Source organism: Anopheles funestus, chromosome X (assembly GCF_943734845.2).
Source record: "Anopheles funestus chromosome X, idAnoFuneDA-416_04, whole genome shotgun sequence".
In the NCBI taxonomy this organism is placed as follows: domain Eukaryota; kingdom Metazoa; phylum Arthropoda; class Insecta; order Diptera; family Culicidae; genus Anopheles; species Anopheles funestus.
The window spans coordinates 415,016-436,676 of NC_064597.1; the positions used below are offsets into that span (position 1 = coordinate 415,016).

The following is a 21,661-nucleotide window of genomic DNA, read 5'->3' on the forward strand; positions in this document are numbered from 1 at the left end:
CTTTAACACCAAATAAAATATAGAAAAATAAAATGAATAATTTTGTTCTGCTTGTAAGACATTCTTGGCAATTTCAAAAAATAATTTACATACTTACGGGGTATGAAATCCGCACAATAATCAATGTAATTGAAGAAATTAGCATAGGCAGCGATATTAGTATTATCAAATTCGTAGTGTTGCGCTTAATGAATGTTCTGAATAGAGTCATTCATATGAATCTTCAGTGAAGAATCGTTCAAGTCATGAGTCGAATCCCAACAGATTCATGAATCCTTGAAGATCCATAAATCCTCGAAGTTCTATGAATCCTCAAAGATTCATGATTTTGCGTATTCTTTACGCCTCTTGGCTTCTTCTTCTTCTTGTTCGGTTAGAATGACCTGGCCCTTGATACGGCTGTGCCTTGCTGCGTCTTGGGGCGGCAAGAAGAAGAAGAAGGCAAGAAGCTTAAAAAATACGCAAAATCATGAATCTTTGAGGATTCATAAATCTTTGATGATTCATGAATCTTTGAGGATGCATGAATCTTTCAGGATTCATGAATCTTCGAAGATTCATGAATCTTTTGGGAGTCGACTCATGAATTGAATGATTCTTCACTGAAGATTCATATGAATGATTCTATTCAGAAGATTTATTAAGCGCAACACTAATGAAAATCATAAACTTTCCACGTATGCTTTTATCCTATGATCTCGCGAAACGAAATACATTTTAACTACAAATAAAACATAGAAAAACTAAAATAAATCATTTTGTTCTGCTTTTTACGACATTCTTAATATTTTGTAAAATAATTTACGTACTTACGGGGTATGAAATCCGGACAATAGTCATGTAATTGAAGAAGTTAGCGTACTGCCATAGTTTGCGCTCTACACACAAGAAGCTAACAGTGTGGAAAAACAAATGGCGGTGTACGAACAAAACGCTTCACTATATTTTAACTATACTTCACTATAGTTTCACTATAGTTCACTATAGTTCACTCATAGTTTGCACTATCACTATAACACTACAGGAAAAATACATTCAAAATCAACTTGTTTTCATTATAATGTGTTTTTGTTTTTTTTTGCTTCATGGTTTTATTTATATAAATACTATTTTTTGTCTTAACCCCTTTTTTGCTTTTACTTCCATCCGTAATTGTGTCAAACGAGTGTTTACCTTTCTGTGATTTTCTTTTACTTTGTTTTTTCACGCACTGCATGTTTATGTTCATGCATGCATTTTCATACAACCGTCCAATCCGCCCCCCTAATCCCACTATAATTGCTTGCTTGCTGGGGGTGGCAGAAAGGACGCCTGTAGCTTTCCGTCTCTCGTCTTCCATCTTCCTTCAGCCACATATTTCTTCCAGCTCGCTTTTTTACACATTCTTAAGCCGTTTACTATACCTTTCTTCACATTTCCGTGTCGATTCTATTTCATTAGTTTGTTTATACATATATTTACAGATAAACGTAACTCACCCTTCACCCAACATTCGATCCTGTGGCATTTCTGTTTTTCAAATGTTACTTCCATATTGCCTGTTTTCCTATTTGCGTTTGCTGCGGTTTTGTGTGTGTGTATTTTTTTCTTCTCTTGATTTTCTTCATGTAGTGCTGTTTTGCCAGACAGTGTACCGACAGACACTCAGAATTATGCTACTTTTGTTTTGTTTTGACACATAAAATGAATATTTTCGATTAGTTAAAACACAATATAGCAGCGGTTGCTAAAACAAAACATTTGCATCACGTTGAAAAACACTGTACAAAAATAAGGTTTTTTGTGACCTACTGTTAATGCTATTGTAACCAAACAACTGAAAGAATCATCCAAAAAGTTCTGAAAAATAGATAAATATTTAAAACACACATTATTTAAACGGTGTTACATCCGGTTTTTCTTTTCCTGTTCGGTTTAGTGTTATTTTTTCCCTGTTTTTCTGGCTGAGTGTGTGAGTGAATGTTTATCAGTATTGTATTCTATTGTTGCATATGCGTCTGCTGCATATCAAAATACTGTCCCGTTAACTGCAGTTTTGAATTATGATTCACACACACACACACATATACTCACACGAGCATGCATCCTTTGTTTGCTTAATGGGCATTAACATTTACTATCGTCGGTTGGTTTGCGCTCAGAGCTCACTTACGATTTACCACCAAGAACAATTTATTCTTTTACCCATTTCTGTTTTGCTGTCTCCCCCTCCCCCCCTCGATTGCTTCAACTCTTAAACCCTAGGCGTGCTAAAATGTGTATCTTTTTTTAATTTCCCCCAATCTCATCCTTTTCTTTTTTAAGCCCCGCTTCCATACACCTCAGAATTGCGTTTTTGCTGTTACTTTGTTTACCATTAATAATCTCTTTCCTTTGCTGCTCCAGCTTCTTTTGCTACTTGACTTTAAAACGATGATTGTGTTTGTTAGTTATAGTTTTTTTTTCGCCTCCCTCTCACCAATTGCCCTTTCACTTTTTTGCCGTTCTTTTTATATCTGTGTTAACTACTGCAAAACTGTGGATGTACGATCAATTTATGTTGTACTTATTATGTTTGCATGTTTTGCAGCATTGTTCTAACGTTGTGTGAAAAAGCCAAATAAGTTACTGTAAATAGAAGATGGTTTGATAGACCCTTTCGTGTCTATCATCTTTTTCTTTTTTCCACTAATACGATTCGATATATATCATTTCGTGGAATTGGAATTGTCGCCCACCTTTAAACGGCGATATAGAGATGGCCCGAGCAGAACAGGGAAGGTCAGCGAGAAGAGGAAATGTAACAAAACTTTTAGTAAGTGTTTTTGTTTTCCACTTCTTTTACTACTCGGAGGGAGAGACTTTCTGTTTTCTTCTTCTTTTCCTTATTTATCTTTATACTTTCAAACATTTTATGCAGAATTTTTTTTCTGGTTTGCCTATTTTTTTTGTCATCCTTCTCCAATAGCGCTTTTGCTTACGGTCGAAGAAATAATGTTAAATTATTCATTAACTTCATGTACGTTAATGCTCGTCAATGCTTTTAATTGCCTATTAATTTAATATAGAATTACTCTTTACGCTCCTTCTTCTCTGTGCTTTTGTTCTTGTTTTGTTTCATTTGCTTCTATAAGTATGTAACCTCTTTCTCTGGTGCCTCCGGTCCTTTTCTCGGCCACAATATCTTTCGATGTCTAAGAGAATTTTTCATACATCATTTGTTTTTTTCCAAAAGAAGAGTTCATTGACATATGATGCGCATCGCGTCTTCTGATCTTTTCATTATGTTTTCTTCTATTTTTGTATTGTTTGCTTTGTTTTTTTTTGTTGTTGCTAGCTGTCATTATTATATGCTTCATTTTATTTTCTATTTTAAAAACATCCCCTACCCTTCTGTTGCACCTGTGCTTATGAATAACTTCTTCTTCCGTGCAGTTGCGACTGCCGTTATGAGATAGCGCAATAAAATTGAGAATAATAAGCTCTTGGCTGCCTGGAAGGCTAAAAACTAAAACGCGGTCATCAGTCACAAACGCAAACGTCTTCAAAGCTCGCTTCAAAATTAAGTATTTTGACTGCTTCGCGATTAAATGAAGAAGTTGAAGAAATAAAAACCGAACAAATAAAGGAAACAATAAGAGATAAATCGCACTCTAAAATAGTTGCTAATCGCAGAACGGCAAAAATACTATTTATCAAATTTGTTTTTGCAGCTACGTTCTTTGCACTCGTTCAATGCAACGCGTTCTTTGCACGTTTTAATAATGTATAAAGGTTTTGCGTTTTTTCTTCCTTTCTCTAATCGTTCGCGCGCGAACCCTTGCTAGCTAGTTGGAGAGTGTTACAGTTCAAATCAAAAGTAGGCTTACATGTATTTTGACCTTATTTTTTTGTTTGTGTTTTATCCTTCTCTTTAAATCTCAACGTTAGCCCATTTACATTTCGGTATTGCTATAAATTACAGTCTTATCATATATTGGCGTATTTTTGTTTCATTTGCGTTCGCCCCTACCGGTTTGCTCTTCCATCGGGGCCCTGTGAGTATTTTTGTCGCGTGATTCGGCAATCAGTATTACCCTTGCGGTTCTTGTTCGTAAATAAACGACCCTTCAACGCCACAATTCATCTAATTCAAGAGATGCACTAAACATTGCTAGCTTTGCAAAACCAGATACTTTGCTTTGGAGGGAAAGGTTTCAAAATCCTAACCTAAGCTAGACACATTCCGCCGGATTAACAACCAAAGCAAATTAAATTTAATTTAAAAAAAACTACACGCACAAGCTCTACATTAAACTTAATATCGTGACGATTGATGAACAAAATAGAGAGCATCTTTTCCTATCAGACTTCTGTTTTTGTTTTTCGTGTACGATAATAAATATATGTATTAGCTTTCCTTTTACCGTTGTACATATTATACTCCATTCCTTGCTCGTTGTTCTGTTCCTTATTTGCGATGCCGTTTTGTTTCGTCGACGTCTTTTTCTCAGGACAGAGAGATGGCATTGGAGACATCCTCGATTATTACATGTACATGCAAAGCAAACATCCGAAAACGGGAGTTTATTAGATTATCAATGTAACTAACCGTTGGTAGACTATTATCAAAGAAATAGAATCAAATAATTTTATGTAAATGCTGACGCTTGTTTTGTACACACTATATTCATTTGCCTCTCACTACTACACTCAAACATTAGACCAAGTTCCGTCTCACAATGTGTCCTCTCTTTCTCTTTTCACGCGGATCGGGATTTTCGTTCACACTTTGTGATTTAAATTCTATTTACGATATGAAAACTTGACTATGGACGAAAACATTATTGTTCTTTAATTGCATCCACTGTTTTTTAGCATTTGCAGCTTTTGCATTAATAGCTTTCGGTGTACCTTCTTCTCTTTTTTTGTTTGCTTGCCATATCTTTCACATACCAACGCGTAATACAGTGGAATTGAAGATACGTTTTTATGCTGCTTCTTTTCTATAAACACACACACACACACACACATACACATGCACACCTTTTCCATGGCCATCTTTTTTGTACGATTTCTGTTTTTGTTTGCTATTTTCACGTTTCGCGACAACTGTTCCACATGATGTTGCACCTGATTTTGTTGTCATGGTTAGACACTAAATCAAACACAGCGTTTGCAACCACTATCCTTTACTAACGATATTTACAGGCTATAGTGTCAACGGTCCCTACATGGTGTGTATGTGTGTGAGTGTTTTCACTTGTTTCGTGCAAACATTTTGTTTCCAATTTTTCTTATGTTTTTGCTTGCGCTGTTACTATTTGTTCCACGAAATGTACATAATCTAAATCTGGCATGTCATTTTTATCTTTTTTATGTTACTATTCAATCTTATCTGATGTCATTAACGAAACCACTATTATGATTGTTATTTTACACTATTGCAGTTCGTCTCATCTTAATTTTGTGTGAATTTCGTCTACTCCTACTACGGATGTATATTTACAGCCCGGGTATATATGCATATACCTGATCCTGACACATTTGTCTTTCAATCAAATCTTCATACAAACACCGGTGTAGACACCCGCAACCCTTTTGACGGATGATAAACACAAGACCTGTAAGCTACCAAAATAGCTATCTTTTTTTATTTCTTTGTTTTGTTTAGCCAAGAAAGATTGATTGTAAGTTTGCATAGCGTGCTATAAAATGTATGTATGGCGGACCACAAGCCCTCCCTCTACCATGAGCCACAGCGAGAGAGTGGCATGCAAGTACAATTCGAGCATTTCTGAAATGAAAACATAAACACGACATAACATAAACAGACATAACACTTGAATAAAAAAACATTCAATCCACAGATATCCGATGCGGTGTGTGTCTACGAGTTGGAAAACTATTGAATACATACAAGGAAGCAAACACAAATGTTCATCCTCGACGCACAATCCCTTTCCTGTGATACAGAGGCAGAGATTTAACAAAATCGTGAACATTACGCTACATGTTAAACCCAAAAACGCCCAACAGAAAGAAAACGCTCTTTTGCGTAGTTAGTTTCCTGCCACCTGGATTTAGTCTCACTAATCGGTTCTGGTAGTTGTAAATGCGCATTGAGATGCGTACGGTTATTGTATCCACTTCTCAGCATTATATATAAAATGAATTTCAAAAAATAAAAACTAAGACAATTTAAATTAAATGCTCTATACACAACGACTGTCTATTCCATTCCTTTGTGTGGGTGGAAGAAAAAAGTAAATGATCCATTCGGTATTTATGTTGGTTTTGTGTCTTGGTAGGGTAGATGCTCTTTCCATCTCATCTACAGTTGGATGACGAACAATTAGCAAAACAATGATTGCAAAGAAAACCCACCAAACGGCAATCCAGCTAGCCGATACTCAACGCGTACCCGAACGTTACCATGTTACAAGAGAGAGCAAGAGATTTAAAAAACCCTTTTCAAATGAGTAGGACGAATCGTGTTGATCGGAATGATCCGCGTGTGGTTTACAACCGGAGCAGCAATCGGTGAGGGGGATTACAAAATTAACATTTAAAATAAACGCGAAAGAAAAAAAACTACTTCGAAATAAAAAGCCAACTATCTAATTACTATGATGTATAAAAATCACATTGTTGATGCTACCACCTATCGCCGTTCTCTGACCATTCGTTTTTGCACTCTGACTGTGTGCATGCGTTTGATATCATCCTTTTACCCTGTCATTTACGTTCGAGTTCCTTTCTTTTTTCGGTTTTTGTTTTGTTATCAATCTATAACTGTTGCCACTAACAGTGCTACCTTTTGCCCTGGCTATAAAATTTACTTGTTCACGTCATTCTATTCCACCCTCAGTCCGTGTGTCAGTCTCTGTCCGGAGTTTCTTCAAAAGGACATCTCGATACCACCTAAAATGTACATATGTATTTAAAAAAAATGCCAACGAATAAGTAACACAAGTTCACTGAGAGCGCATACAAAACTAAGGTAAAACATTTTCTTCTCTGCTTAATAAAAACACAGAGAACATAACTTAAATGTATCGCGAGATTATTCTACTGCGCGCTATATCTACAAACACGATCAAGATTTATATTATACGCCAATTTGCTCATTATTTTGCGAAACTAAATGAAACACCCTGCTGGTACAGGATAGGTAAATAAATGCGATGCTAGCAGAGAAGACGGGGAGACTACCGCGGCGGAGTATAGTGCCATCCCACAAATACTCGATGAGTGAAGGGAACGAATGTTTTTTCTGCTTTGTTTCCCCTGATTAAGTATACGGATGTGTCTCGAGTTTTGCCTAGCAATTGGAGCGAGCATTTTGTGGTTTCGTTTGTTTCGTTGAGTACACTGAGATGGATATGAGTATTTTGTGTTAATTGCTTAGCATTCGCATGGATAGTAACACAGGTGGAGCTAATTTCGAACCAGTAGACTAAACCAAAACAATCTTAAACTGTAGTGATATCATCTGCGGTGGCTTATAGGATGATGATAAGCATTCTAAACAAATCTTGAACTACACATGTTCGATATCAATTTAAAAAGGTTCTATCAAAAAGTAGAGCAGTCTGTGATGTAAATGCGTTCGAGAGGAATTGATGGAATTCTAAAATCATACTGTAAGGAGCATTTGAAATCATACGACATTTGCTCGTAACGTCTATCCTCGCCTTCTGACGATATACACTGTTTAAAATACCGTTTTCATTGGAAGTTGGTTATGAACCGGCTGTGGAAACACCTAGCCTAACTATCTAGCGTCCTCTATTCCAGACAGTTATTTGTGTTGCTATTTGAACCCCGCGACCAGCATTTGGTAAAATGCATTGAACCGATCGCATTTCTTGGTGCTAGTCTCTTTGTGTAGGTGTGTATGTACGGAATGATCTTGAGGAGTGAGAAAAAAAATCACACACGGACGCGACTTAGATGATGGTATCAATCTGTCGAGCCTGGTGGAGTATTTTCTTCTGGTGGCCTACCAACGTAATGCCCATATCGGATAGCTGTTGAGCTGTGAGCCGGGAAAGCTACGGAAGCAAATAAATACACTTATTAGTACACTGTGGAACCGAACGTCAGAAATTCTGCCCCCTATCAGTGCAAACGTACCTGTTGTGCCGTGACGAGACCGGCCTCCTTAAAATGCTGCGAATAGCGCGACATTTTGATGCCCTCTAGCCACAGATCAGTGCTGATAAAGATACCGGGATTACCCGTACCGGACATTGTGCCGGTATTGCTCAGCCCACCAACGGTCGAACCGAGCGTACCCATCGAACCGGGTACGTTTGTGGTACTGCTACCATTATTAAGCACGCGCTCAGTCGTACCACTACCGCCTCCCATCATCAGTGTGGCAGCCCGTTGTTGCTGTTGCTGCTGCTGCTGTTGCTGCTGTTGTTGTTGCTGTTGCGAACTACCGCCCAGCACGCCCACCACCACACCACCACCAGCGCTGGCCGCAAGCATCTCTTGCGTGAGGTCATCCGGTACACCAGCCGTCCCCATGCGGGCGACCGGATTATCCGGTGAGTTGCGCGTCGTTAGCAGCACTTGCGGTTGCCGTGCCAGATTGTCGAGCGTTTGCGTGATGCTGGCAAAGGTGGGGCGATGCGTACGCTGCTTCTGCCAGCAGTCCAGCATTAGCTGGTATAGCGCCTCCGGGCAATCCATGGGCGCTGGCAACCGGTAACCCTTCTCGATGCTCTTTATCACATCCTGGTTCGACCAGTTCCAGTACGGCCGTTCGCCGAACGACATTACCTCCCACAGTACCACACCGTACGACCACACATCTGACGCGGAGGTAAACTTGCGGAACGCTATCGCTTCCGGTGCCGTCCAGCGGACTGGTATTTTCCCACCCTTGAAAAACAAAAATAAAAAATACAATTAAATTGTATGCAGACAACGCTCAAACGGTAAATGCATACCCGTGTCGTGTACGCGTCGCTTGCATTTTCGATCTCACGTGACAATCCAAAGTCTGCGATTTTGCACACCAGCAATGAATTGACCAGCACGTTCCGTGCGGCCAGATCCCGATGGACGTAGTTCATGTCGCTCAGATAGGTCATACCGGCGGCAATACCGCGCAGCATGCCGATCAGCTGGATCGTCTGGAATTTACCATCGTTCGCGCGCAGGAACGTATCGAGACTGCCGTTCTCCATGTACTCGGTAATGATCATCACCGGGTTCGAGCGTGTTACCACACCCTGCAGGAAGATCACGTTCGGATGCTCGAACTGTCCCATTATCGAGGCCTCGGTTAGGAAGTCACAGCGTGCCTTTTCCGACGAGCCCGGCTTGAGCGTTTTGATTGCCACATCTATCTCCTGCACAAAATTCGGCGGAACCTTTAGTCGGCCACGACACACATCACCAAACTCACCGCCACCTGCCGTAGACAAAAAAGATTAATTCAATGAGCGGAAAAAACAAACAATGCAATGTTACTTCAATTTTTTAGGGATTTTACTGCACTATCGGTACATCCCAATAACTCACCGATGATAGCCTCGATGGTGATGTAGCTCGCGTCAATCTCCCGGGCAAACTCGCGTATCGCCTGGTTTGGATCCTCATACGTATGCGGATCGACATAGCTCCGGCTGGTACCGAACAACGGTGTGGTCACTGCAAAATTATTACGACGTTGACGGTAATATCCGTATGAACCACCTTATTTTTGTTTGTTGTTTTTTTAAATTTCCGGCACAATTACACGGAAATGCAAAGCAAATCAGTACGTAAGTGATAGCGGAGGCAAAAAAAAAGCACACACCCAGTAAAAATAAAAAAAAACACAAACACACACGAATAATAGCAAGTTACACAGCAGCGTATCACCAACAAAAACGCAACAATAGTACGGAAAATTCAAGCAAGCGGTACAGAAAGCAAAAGCAAATACAAACAAATAATGTTACATTTCGCCACGGCGCAGCCAGCGTATACGCGTGCAAGGACACACACGCATAGGTGAAAAATCAAACAACAAACACAAAAATGGCGATGAAGCGAAAGCATTGAGGTGAAAAAAAAATTTAGCAAAAAATAGCACGAAAACGCGAAACGTACATAGTTCGCAACACCAAACCAGCATCGTTCGGTTGGTTGGATGATAAACCATGTCATAATGTTATCATTTAAAACGCGAAACATTTTAGCAATCCGCGTGTAAACAACATGCAGTTGCGGTTGTAGAAAATTAGTCAATTTTTTAGATAATTGTGTAATTATTATGAGCAGATATATGATTTTTCGTTGTTGTTTATATTATTATGAAATAAATGTATGCAAGCGATTTATATATTTATATATATTTTTGTTGTTGAAATTATACGAAGGACCACACAGCCAAAAATGTAGGAGAAAAGAAAAGAAAAAAAGAAAAATAAAGAAAGCAAATTAGTTACAAAGCGGTTGTTTGTTCTTTTGGTTTTTGTAGCTAGTTTTTGTTTCTCTCCAGCGAAGGGTTATGGGAAGGTTTAGGTGGAATAAGGTAGTAGAGTGTTAAATATGCTCTCTTTTGATTTTGCAACTACACAGGGTTATTCTAGAATTTGTATCATTTTTCTAGTTATTTTAATATTTTTTTCAATATTTTACATAATTTCATAATCATGAATGCCATGAATAATATATGACTATAAAAATACAATCAACATACAATACAATTCAAGCTATTACATTAATAAAAAGATTTAATAGACCTTTAAGGAAAAACATATAAAACTAATACACGTTAAACAACTTTCAAAACACTTCTTGGGACATTAGTCTTGGATTGTTGTAAAAAATGGTGGAAAAACACCTGTACTATTGTTAATTACTAGCTCAATGATGTGTTATTAGGACAAACGGAAGCATAATACAGCGTAGGCAATACGGCTAACTTATGTAGAAAGCAAAATTTTCCACCGAAATGAATGAATGGGCGATTGAACAACTTCGATTCTCGCCGAATGAAATATCACGCCATAGATGGTGGTTATAAGATTTTGAAATACAGTTAAGAAGTATCGTAGCAGTAGGCACGCAATAATAAGGACCCAACGTCCCTTCCCCAAATTAGAAAGTGTTTTTAAAATGAAACGTTGCAAACAGTAGGTAGGAAAGAAAAAATAGGCGTCAAAATTTACCATTGCTTTTCATCGTTTTGACTATCGGGGTCGTGTCCATTGCGTGAACTAAGAGAGGTTGTCGAAAAGCGCACGTGTATAGGGAACATAAATAAATAGCATAATTAAAAAAACGTGTACAGTAGCGAAGATAACACATACAAATATTGCAAAAATAATCGACAACAGAAGGACATTCAATCGTGTGACAACGGTTATGGAATCAGTAGACAGAACTCACACACGCACATACATGATGCACACAGATGAAACATACAAAAATAAGAGAAATAAAGAGAGTAAGAGAGAGAGAGAGAGAGAGAGAGAGAGAGAGAAAGGGTGGGAGGAACAAATCCACGGTTGCAAAGATTGAAGGAGAACATGTATCGAGCGAAAAAATATAAAATGAACATAAATAACACATAATACTTTTTTGTTAACCAAGCACGTGAAAGAAAGATCAAGACGTGAGAGAAAGTGAAAAAAACTATAAAGAGTTTTAAAATCTTTATAGCACATTATTCTTCAATTGTAAATGGTGTTTGAAATAGCAACTCAACGGTCTAAAAACTAAACCCTATCAGGGTATGATTACGTTGTTTTCGGCACAAGTCCAGTGTAATACGTACGAAATACAACGAACCAAAATACACTTCAACTGTGTAACGCGAACACAACCATACAAACGGAACCACAGCCACAACGTTTAAGCGCAAACAAATTGAGCCAACAAAGTACTACGGATTTGGAACCATAAACAACAAAACAGGTTTGAGAAACTGTGCACAAAATGTAGCGCACTAACTTTAACACTTACTATATGTTACTACGAGTCCTTTTGAATTCGGTTGTAGAAGGATATGGTGGGTAATGGTATAGTGTAACAATTTTGTTTTTTGTTGTTATGATGTTATGTCCAATCACAACGATGGGGAAAATAGAAAAAGAAAGTGAGAGAGAAAGAGAAAGAGAGAGAGATAAAAAGAGAATATTGCACATAAAAAAGGAACAAAATAATTGCTTAATTGCTCGTTGTAAGTGTAAAGTTGTTTCCCCTGAGCTTTTTTCGTATGAAATTGTTTAACCGATAACATATAGCTAGCCTTCGATGACCACATCACCACATCACCACATCACACATCACCGTAACACACTGGATTGAATGTTTCAGGATCATTGTAAGAACAGTCTAACAAGTTAAGGTATTTAGGCCACGATATGGAATTACTTTCTATCACACTGTTTCGGACATCGTTTCTCGCGTTACGACTTTTTTTGTAGAATGAAAACGATCGCGACCGGCAACGTTGATCCTTATCCTATAAATTAGAGCGCTTCATGCAATACACAAACACACACACACAAGCTATAGGAATGCACACGGTTGAAAGGAGGGAAACGCGAAAGGAGCAACATAATGGGAGGGAAGGGACACCTTTTTGTTTGAGATACTTTACGGTAGAAGGTAGGACAATGAAGAACAACATCAACTGTTGTAATACCTTCGTTGCTCGCGTAATCCAACGGTAATGGTAGATGATTGTTGGTTTTCTTGTCAATCTCATCGTGATTCTTCGAGCGAAGAAATACCACCGTAATAACGATCACTAAAATAATAAAAAACAAAATAACAGTTAGTGCATGTTTCAGTGGCAAGGTTACGGCTTCGACCAGACAGAATCGATGTATCATACCCAGCACCAAGATGAACACCACGGTCACTGTCGTGCCCGCCACGATACGCATCTGGAACGAATCATCATACACTGGTGAATGTGTACATGGAAGGGAAAACAGAAACAAAATTAGCAGCTTGTAGATGGAACGGCGACAGAAGCAGCTCGTACCCGGACTGACACTTTGATGCGTTTGTGCATACACAATGTTGCTAAAGGTACCCCAACCGTTGAGTGTTTTGCAGCGCACCTGAAACCCATACTCGGTGTTTTCGAGCAGATCGCCAATGTGGATCTTCGATTCCTTGGTGCTCAGCACCGACTTATTCATCGCGTCCACTTCCGACTTGGGGAACCACCGAACCTCGTAATACTCAATCGGTGAATCGCTGTGGATCGGTTTATCCCACACAAGATCGACGTCCTTGTTCGTGATCTGTACAACTCTGGGGAAATGATAGCCATACAAAAAGGAAATGTTATCAAATTTCGTTCCCATAAACTAGAATGGATTTAACTTACTTCACGTTAAACACCGTGCTGAGAATGGCCGATTCGGTGGTGAATGTGATTTCAGCAAACTCCGTCTTAATGTCATCCAGATCGGACGAGGAACCGGAACCGCCGGCACGCGCATTTACCATCACCATGGGCGGTTCGGTTGCGTGGTATCCGCCAGCCGCAGCACCTGACACTACGCTGCCGTTCTCGTACCCGCCAGCACCGTGCGCACCGTCCGGTGTTACGATCGGGTAGGACACACCGTGCTGCGAATGCACCTGTACCGTGTAGGTTGTAACCGGTTCGAGGTTCGTCAGCGTCAGCTTCGTATCATTAAACGTTTCGCTCGATGGATTGAACACTACGTTCGACGTGCAAGCAGCACAGCGCACGCGAAACACAATATCGCTACGGAATTTACTGTCCAGCTGTTCGTCGGCCGCACGCTGCGGCGCATTCCACGATAGGATGGCACTGGTCTGGTCGATAAACAGCAGCGTCAGGTTGGTTGGTGGTCCTGGCGGTTTATAACACGGCATATGCTTGCCGTCCCGCGGATGACGGTAGTGGCCACTCAAACACGGACAGAATGGCGATCCGACCTTGTTTGTTTTCGAATTCAGTGGACAGATCGTGCAGGTGCGCACCTCCGCCGACCGGAACTTCCCGACCGGGCACACGTTGCACGTCTGCTTGTCCGCATCCGGCTCGTACCCGACCTTGCACCGGCATCCACCGGTCAGAATGGTCCACTTGCCGTCACCCTTGCACAGGTAGGTTGGCGTTTCGTACGCTTCCGCATTCTCCACGCACACACCCATCTGCTGCTCGATGATCGTCACCTCGCGCCCGGTTGGCGTTTCGTTGAAGTGCGCAAAGTTGACGGTCACTGCCGGGCAGGTAATGTAGTACACCTTCACCGCGAGCACGCTAATGCAGGCGCCCTGGTCCCGGAACGCAAAGTAGACGCCCTTCTTCGTGACGGCGATACTCTTCACCTCCACGTTAATGTCCACGTCCGAGTTCTGGTTGAATCGGCCCTCGCCGGCGGCAATGCGCCCGATCAGCTTGTAGCTTTCCGGTTGCCACGGTGGCGGTTCCCGGGTCGCTGCATCGAACTCATAAAACAGCAAGCTGAACGTTTCCTTGCACGACAGCGCATTGCCGGGAAACAGCGAACAGTCCCGGATGGTGAAGTGTATCTCGATGTACAGCCGATTCGCCGGTCCCCGATCGATGAACGGTGACCACAGCCAGTTGTTCACGTTATTGTACGCCACATCGCAAACCACGTAGCTGCGCCAGTTGATGCCCTTTACGAAGTTGGTGAACGATTCCTCGACCCACTGCAGTTTAAAACGAGAAAATAGAAAACAAAAACGATTTATTAGTTTTCGAAACGCTAATAATTGAAAAATTAATCATCGCAATCGTACACTGAACTGTGGTTCTATCAGAAAGCATAAGGGTTATTTTCAACACTTTTTTCATTTTTAATACGGATATGATGTGTCCTAGGGACAGGGGGCGGCCCGGTGATGTATGTGATAAGCGACAAAGGTTCCAAAATAATATTATTACTATATAAAGTAATGCAAGCTGTAGACCTTCAGTCGATAAAGGTTGTGAATATTTAATTACAAAAATTAAGTGACAATTTAGTTTGACCAATGATTGAGATTGAGTTTCCAAAAAAAACTAGACGTATTTCCTCTAACAAAAATAAAAGTATACCCATAAAAGCTGATACACCATAGATAGTACCTGGTGACGCTACGATAGAATTTCTATCTAAATCTAAACGATATTATGCTTGTATAAATTGATATCTAACGTCTTCTGCCTTTTGCTCCATTTTGATCGACGACCAACGATGAGAGCACCAGACATACAGTTTTTTTGTGGGTAGTCACACCAAAGCTTTAATGATTCGATTTCCAAATGGATGACTACAACTCTTCACCCGGTATATGCTTCGATACACTGCTATAAGAAAACCAGACAACGGTGTTGGTACACCGAACCGCAAACAGGTTTTTGCCCAGAGTGTCCCATTACCGCCGTTCGACTTCCCATTATTTCCATCGATCCCGCCCGCCCTTGCGTGGATGGAACACGTACACCAGCAGCCAGTCGCTCGTGGCAACATCAGTCCCTCTGACACTGGGTTTGGGCTATGTAAACTGAACCAACTCGGGAGTTGTTTTTTTTTGGAGCATGCCACATAAATGCTCATACACCTGTTGGGTTGATCTTCTCCCAACAAGTTATCATGTGTGTGCGTACGTGCGTGCGTGCGGTATTCATGGCGTTGTAGCGCAATAGTGAAATGGCCACATTTGCAAGGATGCGTCTGCAATTGCTTCTTAGGTCACCGATGTTAGGCATAATCGCCACTAGCGAGTTAACAGTCTGGGTGGCGTTGTTACAGGCATACTCAAGGTGCTTTTGAAAGAACTAATTCATGAGCTGCATGACCATATCAGAGTATAGATATAGCCAGCAGACTGTATGTCGAGAATGCATTCCCAGACTCTTTTTCGGCATGTTTGTATTGCAGACTTTAGAAATCGCAGTCACTGACTCAGAGGCCGAAAAGGTACTCGAGAACACGCCGAAGTATAGCAACTTCAAAAAGAGATCCTGGATGAAGCTCTTCGTTCTCCAGCCCACGAACCCTGACAGCTACGTGATTCTTGTGAAATTTCTTCCCGGGATTTTTTCTTCAAGCGTGTATCGGATAACGCTGTACTGCATACTCTCCAATTCATGTAATGCGCTAAGGCAGGGGTCTCCAAACTAAGGCCCTCCCGAGAGATGCCGAAATTGGCCCTCAGCTTTGGCTATTCCACTCAAAGCGGCCCGCCATCTAAAAAGTTTGGAGGCCACTGCACTAAGGCATGGCTGCAGAATGTCAGATCGATAACTGATGATATCTCATACATTTTGAATGTGGGGGTAGAATCCACGTTTGCTATTGCTAGATTCAGCCTCGCGAAACTTTCTAGTATCACTTAGCCTCTGCAGTTTGTTCGCTAGCTGCCCCATTCGGTAACCCAAGCGTTAAAATCCCCGGCAATAACAACCGGGTTTACGTCATTCACTATGTCGGAAATTGTGTGTGCGCGCGCGTGTGTCTGTGTTCACACGGGGCCGACTCCTTTCTTTCTCGCGAAATTCCAACGGATAGCGCCTCGGGTTCCCGCCTGTAAAGTTAATGATGCCTAAAACGCTAAGATGCGCAACGCGTTGTGGATCGTCTATATCGTCTTTCCATTTTAACTGCCATGGTTGATATCTGCTTCGGAACAAGTGCGTGCACCGATTGGGAGGTCCTACCTTTCGTCCACGACACCGCGGACGAACACATTGTTGTGCGGCCACAAAATACAGGTTGGTTTTGGGTTTATACCATTATTTTATTGCTTCTAATTTGACTTTTTATGGACGAAAAAGACCGACCCGGAGATCATCATCTACCGAGGATCGCAAAGCGCGAAGAAAAGGAAGACGAACTTTAAAAAGTTAAATTATTCGGCAGATAGCTCATCTTCGGATGCGAAAGACCTAGGGCATATCTTAACAGCTGCCCATTTTTAGACTACCCGCCAATAAACACATCCCGCCTTTAGGCGGCGTTAATAAAATTCTTGAGGAATATCTCCACATCTGCATACGGTACGGTTTGGGGATCAACAGCGCGAACGTTAACCGCATGGAAAATCCGAATACAAATATGAAGATTGAAAGAATGACATCTTCTTTGTTGCTTTTATTGCATTACCGATTGCATTTCTTTACTTGATCTCGCGTGCTACTAAACACTGTAGTGGTGCTCTTTTTTTTTGGTTGTCAAGAGCTATGAAGATTGAAAGGATGATGAGGGTTCATAATAAAAGAAGGAGCGCGAATGATAGAATATAAAAAAACAACTCTTTTGCCTCATAATCCTAAATGATTGTTGGTTCGCTTTAATTGAGTAAAGTATTTCTTCACGCAAGAGCACACACACAAACCGTGTGCTTTTATCACCATTTCTTTTATAAAAAATTGCATACATCAACGCCGTGTGTTTTACCATTTCGAACCGGACAAAGTTGTGGGACCGAAAACTAAATTTAAATTATGCTACCAATTTATAAATCTAGCAGCAGCAGCAGCAGCAGCAGCAGCAGTCACATATAGTATCGATATGATAGACAGTCGTAAAGATGACTAACGATGAGATTGATTCAGGGAGGGCCCCATAGCATCGATGAATAATTCCGTGCCTCATTTGCATAAGAAAGTTATCTTGTTTCTACTTTGAGCGATCAAGCACTCAGTTTAACCAGCCCAAGTAAAAGTGCCTAAGTACTATAGAGTTGGATTAAATTATACATAGCCTCAGTACGTCAGCAGGTATCCACTGGATAATAACCCATCTTGAAGGGTATCCAAAAACGAGACCACAACACTACAACAACAATGGAGCAGCTACTACAATAAGAAAAAACTCTAAGATATTCCTTTGGACTTGTTTGTCATTAGAATACGACAAAGAATTCTAACTTGGTTGTTTCTTTTTAATTTAGACTACAATAAGAAAAAACTCTAAGATATTCCTTTGGACTTGTTTGTCATTAGAATACGACAAAGAATTCTAACTTGGTTGTTTCTTTTTAATTTAGACTAAAATAAGATTTGCTTTTTCTAATCCAACATAGTCCCAACGACCGTAGGCAGAATATCGTATGAAAGATGATCCTTCATTCTTAACTTCATATGATATATAAAGCCATCAGTTAGTGCACACCTTGATCTTCGGAGTCACCGGGATCAGGTCGTCTTGTCAAGACTACGTATAGGCCACACGTATTTTACACATAACCATCTACTGGCAAAAACGGAACCACCACAATGCGTGTACTGTGGTGATAGGGTTACCGTTCGGCATCTGCTTGCTGATTGTATCGAACTAGATGGGGAAAGGAGAACACTAGAATTGGATACGGGAATCGATGTAATATTATCTAACGAGGATAAAAATGAACGAAAGGTGCTAAGCTTTGTAAGAAAGATAGGAATTTACGATCGAATCTGATGGATAACAAATTTTGAATTGTTACTGAATTTAAGTGAATTTGATGTATATGTAGTAGAATAAACGCTAAGAGGTGAAGGCAGCCATAAAAGGCTCAAAACCTCTATAATTTCAATAAAAAAAAAAAAAAAAAAATTCTTAACTTCATAACTTAGTGAAAGATGAAAATGGTCAAGCACTCACCCCGGGCGTTTGTGCCTGTGGTCCGTAAGGATATCGGGTCCATTCCAGCGTCGCCTCCTTCGTGGTGTCCAGCAATACAACTGCAAGCAAGAGTGAAAGGAACATGTTAATAAAATGAAATAAATTATGTTTGACATTGCTTTTGCTAAAGATTTATTTTATTCTTCCCTTTGCCCCCCCTTCAAGAGAATAATAGCGGAAAGTTCGTAATTATGGATCAACTTATGTGATTGTTTTTCTGATTTTACAATCGATTGTTCGGTGTTTACTATCTGCCGTTTTCCATAAATACACACGCGCAGGGATCTGTGCTGTAGTGTTGCTAAAGTTTTAAAGCATTACTTCGTGTGCTTGCACGTGTCATTTTACTGTCTAATAAAATGATAACCTTCTCTCTCTCTTTCTCTCTCTTTCGCTCATCATCCTATCCAGACACACCGCGGAAAAATAGCGCGTCAATCGACTCGAGGGAATGACGTTCGGATGGAACGGTTTTTGTGTTCACGGTTCGCCAGTTCAACGTTCAACAAACCTAGTAAATGCACCAGAGCCAGATTGATAGAGTACTCGACCGAAAGGACACACACACTGTACGCGAAGGAAAGCAGAACGACGACCATCAGCACTACCTTTAGTACCTGTGTGTCGGCGCGCACTATGCGGGTCATTTAGATAATTTATCAAAAGACCGTTTGACACACCAGCGAGCAAGCTGTAAATGGGGAAATGGATGGTTTTGGTTGCGGATCGGGCGGGTGCGAGTGAACATCAACGTCAACGCATCGGATACAGCTTGGCTGCACACACTTTCCAATTACTCGTACACGGCCCACTACATAGAGGCGCACGTACAATTTGCGTACCGGTGCGGTACTAGACTCGTGTCATTGAGATCGTCCAAAGTGCGCTCACATGTGTGTACGAGCCGCTTTGTTTGGAGTTTTACTTTTTTATTAATGGAACGGTTTCCGTTACCTTTTTTGCTTCTTCTTCTTTTCGTTCCCGCTAATGATGATGCGGCATTCGATGATGCGTTATTTTAATTCAGTTCCCCGGGATGAATGCATTGCGTCTCCATCCAACATACAACGCACGCGATACACGCTGGTGATGTGCAAACTGAGTGGGAATGAGTGAGTGAATTAAATCTTTCTTATGAATGAGTTTATTCCAATTTCTGCACAAATTTATAATAATTCCTTTGCAATGTAACTCATTTAACGAAATTTCAATAACGAATAATAAAAAAAAAAACAAGCAAGTGAAAAATTTTTTGAAAACCGTGAAATTTCACTCGCGAAATGATCATTTGTTTCTTCAAAGTGTCATTTGACTCTCAAAAGAGTCATGGCTATTTGTGGTAACCTTTGAAAGAGTCATTTAGTTCATTATTAAATATTTTAATCCAATAATAACGTTTATACAGACGATGTGCAATGTTATGATGGTGATGAAGAATTTAGAATGGAATGTGTGTCCTAAAGGTAGAGGAAGGCTTCCTTCTTTCGCACTTTGAACCGGTACGCGAACCGTCCGAGGAACATGCACAAGAAACATTTTGCTCGTTAGTGAGGCGAACTGTTTTGCAAACCCCTTGACAGGATCAGGAGAAAAAGAATGGAATGAGAATGGAAAGGAGGCAGGAGCCGATAGCTAGCAAAAAAAAACAACAAACTTATGCACTGAAGCGACGAGAAAAAAAACGAACCGATGGAAGCAATGAATGTTTTTTTACATCGTTTTCGAACTTAAATAGCAAAGATACTATTGACAAACCTTTTTAAGCAAACTTTTTTTCAATGATTTTCCCACCCAACACCCACCTCCCCCCCCTGGAAAAGAAGCATTATAAAATGTCTACTTCCCTTCGGCAAACAGTGAAAAGGGGTTCTGATTGTTGTCCGGCACGGTGCCATAAATATGTGTCACCCTGTACAGCATGTGCAGAACACCTCTTAAGGAAAGGGAGGGAGCGTGCGAAATTTCGAGTACATACACACCCATACACACAGCCTGATGAAGCAAAAAGACCTTTACCACCTTTCCACAGTCAAGAAGTTTGCCCTCACTTTCCCAAATGCCCTTCACGCTGCTTATCACTGTGGAAAATGGAATTGGTGCGACGCCGCGGTTCGGATGCGTTCGTTCGTTGACCTCACCAAGCAGCAGTATCTAATTCTTTCTCCACCCACTCTGTTTTTCTCTTTCTTTCTTTCTCTCTCTCTCTCTTGCACTTTCTCTTTTGACGATGCTGTGATGAACCAAACAATTGGGTGTACATACCCTAATACAGGACAAGAGGAGGACGCTGGAATACACTACACATTCGGTGAAATTTTGTACAGGTAAAATAACGAAAATTGCAATATTATTTGTTCAATTTTCTTTGTACATTTTCCGACCTCAATCTCAAACACACATACAGACGCACATTAAAGCAAGCGGTGGGAAATATCCTTTCATTGCCTTTTTATTTTTCTTAACTCGTCGGGTGGTATATGCGATAAACGGCGCCGATCCCACAAGAAGGACCGGATATCAAATCCTATCCGGACCGTCCCCCTGTGGCAAGAACTGAATATCCGGCTATGTGATACTACGGTCTGGCCGTTCTTAAGAAGCAAAAAATATATTTCAACATTTTGTGTGATTTTTTCCCTAACATGTTAGTTTTTGGCAGACTTTCCCTAACATGTTAGTTTTTGGCAGACTGTGAAAATCCTTGAAAGTACAAAAAAGAACTCTTGATCTTACAAAACTCCCTTTGCTGGGAACAAAAATAAACACTACGACCATAATCCGAATTGAATAACAAACACTAGAAAATGTCGATGAATTCGACGGTAACCATCCGTCGTTCTTTCCCAACTAGAATTTCCCTACGACGAAGAAAAAACTCCAAGAGGGAAACCATGCTCCAAAAAAAGCGAGCCAGACACTCAACAAGGACAACTGCACAGCCAAAAAGGAAGGGGAGAGGGCTGTTTGAAAGGGAATGCGCTTTTCCCTACTTTTACGACCGTAATCGCTGCTATCAGGGGTTAGTGTTGGTGTGCCCGAGTAGGTATGCCTGGAAGATGTTTTGCTGTACAGCAGACATTTCT

The 21,661-nt window shown here is 40.7% G+C and overlaps 2 protein-coding genes across 11 annotated transcripts in view; both read right to left on the reverse strand.

The window, feature by feature from the left end:
* The window catches only part of LOC125762056 (homeobox protein slou), a 104,609-nt gene extending 104,219 nt beyond the window's left edge, over positions 1-390 (reverse strand). The window contains exon 1 of the mRNA XM_049423783.1: positions 98-390. The gene's annotated coding sequence lies outside the window, so the exon portion shown is untranslated. The remainder of the gene's footprint in view (positions 1-97) is intronic.
* Positions 391-1,046: 656 nt separating this feature from the next.
* Positions 1,047-21,661, reverse strand: part of LOC125761953 (ephrin type-B receptor 1) — a 73,170-nt gene continuing 52,555 nt past the window's right edge. For 6 of the 10 annotated variants that reach the window (XM_049423601.1, XM_049423593.1, XM_049423577.1 and 3 more), the window contains 10 exons: positions 18,558-18,637; positions 13,313-14,637; positions 12,962-13,236; positions 12,809-12,880; positions 12,617-12,721; positions 11,136-11,183; positions 9,499-9,672; positions 8,922-9,388; positions 8,098-8,853; positions 1,047-8,015 (listed from right to left, as the gene is read on the reverse strand). In XM_049423601.1, coding sequence (XP_049279558.1) covers positions 7,911-8,015; positions 8,098-8,853; positions 8,922-9,388; positions 9,499-9,672; positions 11,136-11,183; positions 12,617-12,721; positions 12,809-12,880; positions 12,962-13,236; positions 13,313-14,637; positions 18,558-18,637 — 3,407 coding nt within the window. In that variant the 3' untranslated portion in view covers positions 1,047-7,910. Of the gene's footprint in view, positions 8,016-8,097; positions 8,854-8,921; positions 9,389-9,498; positions 9,673-11,135; positions 11,184-11,931; positions 11,950-12,616; positions 12,722-12,808; positions 12,881-12,961; positions 13,237-13,312; positions 14,638-18,557; positions 18,638-21,661 lie in introns of all 10 variants that reach the window. The other 4 variants (XM_049423625.1, XM_049423643.1, XM_049423651.1 and 1 more) reach the window with 4 other exon arrangements.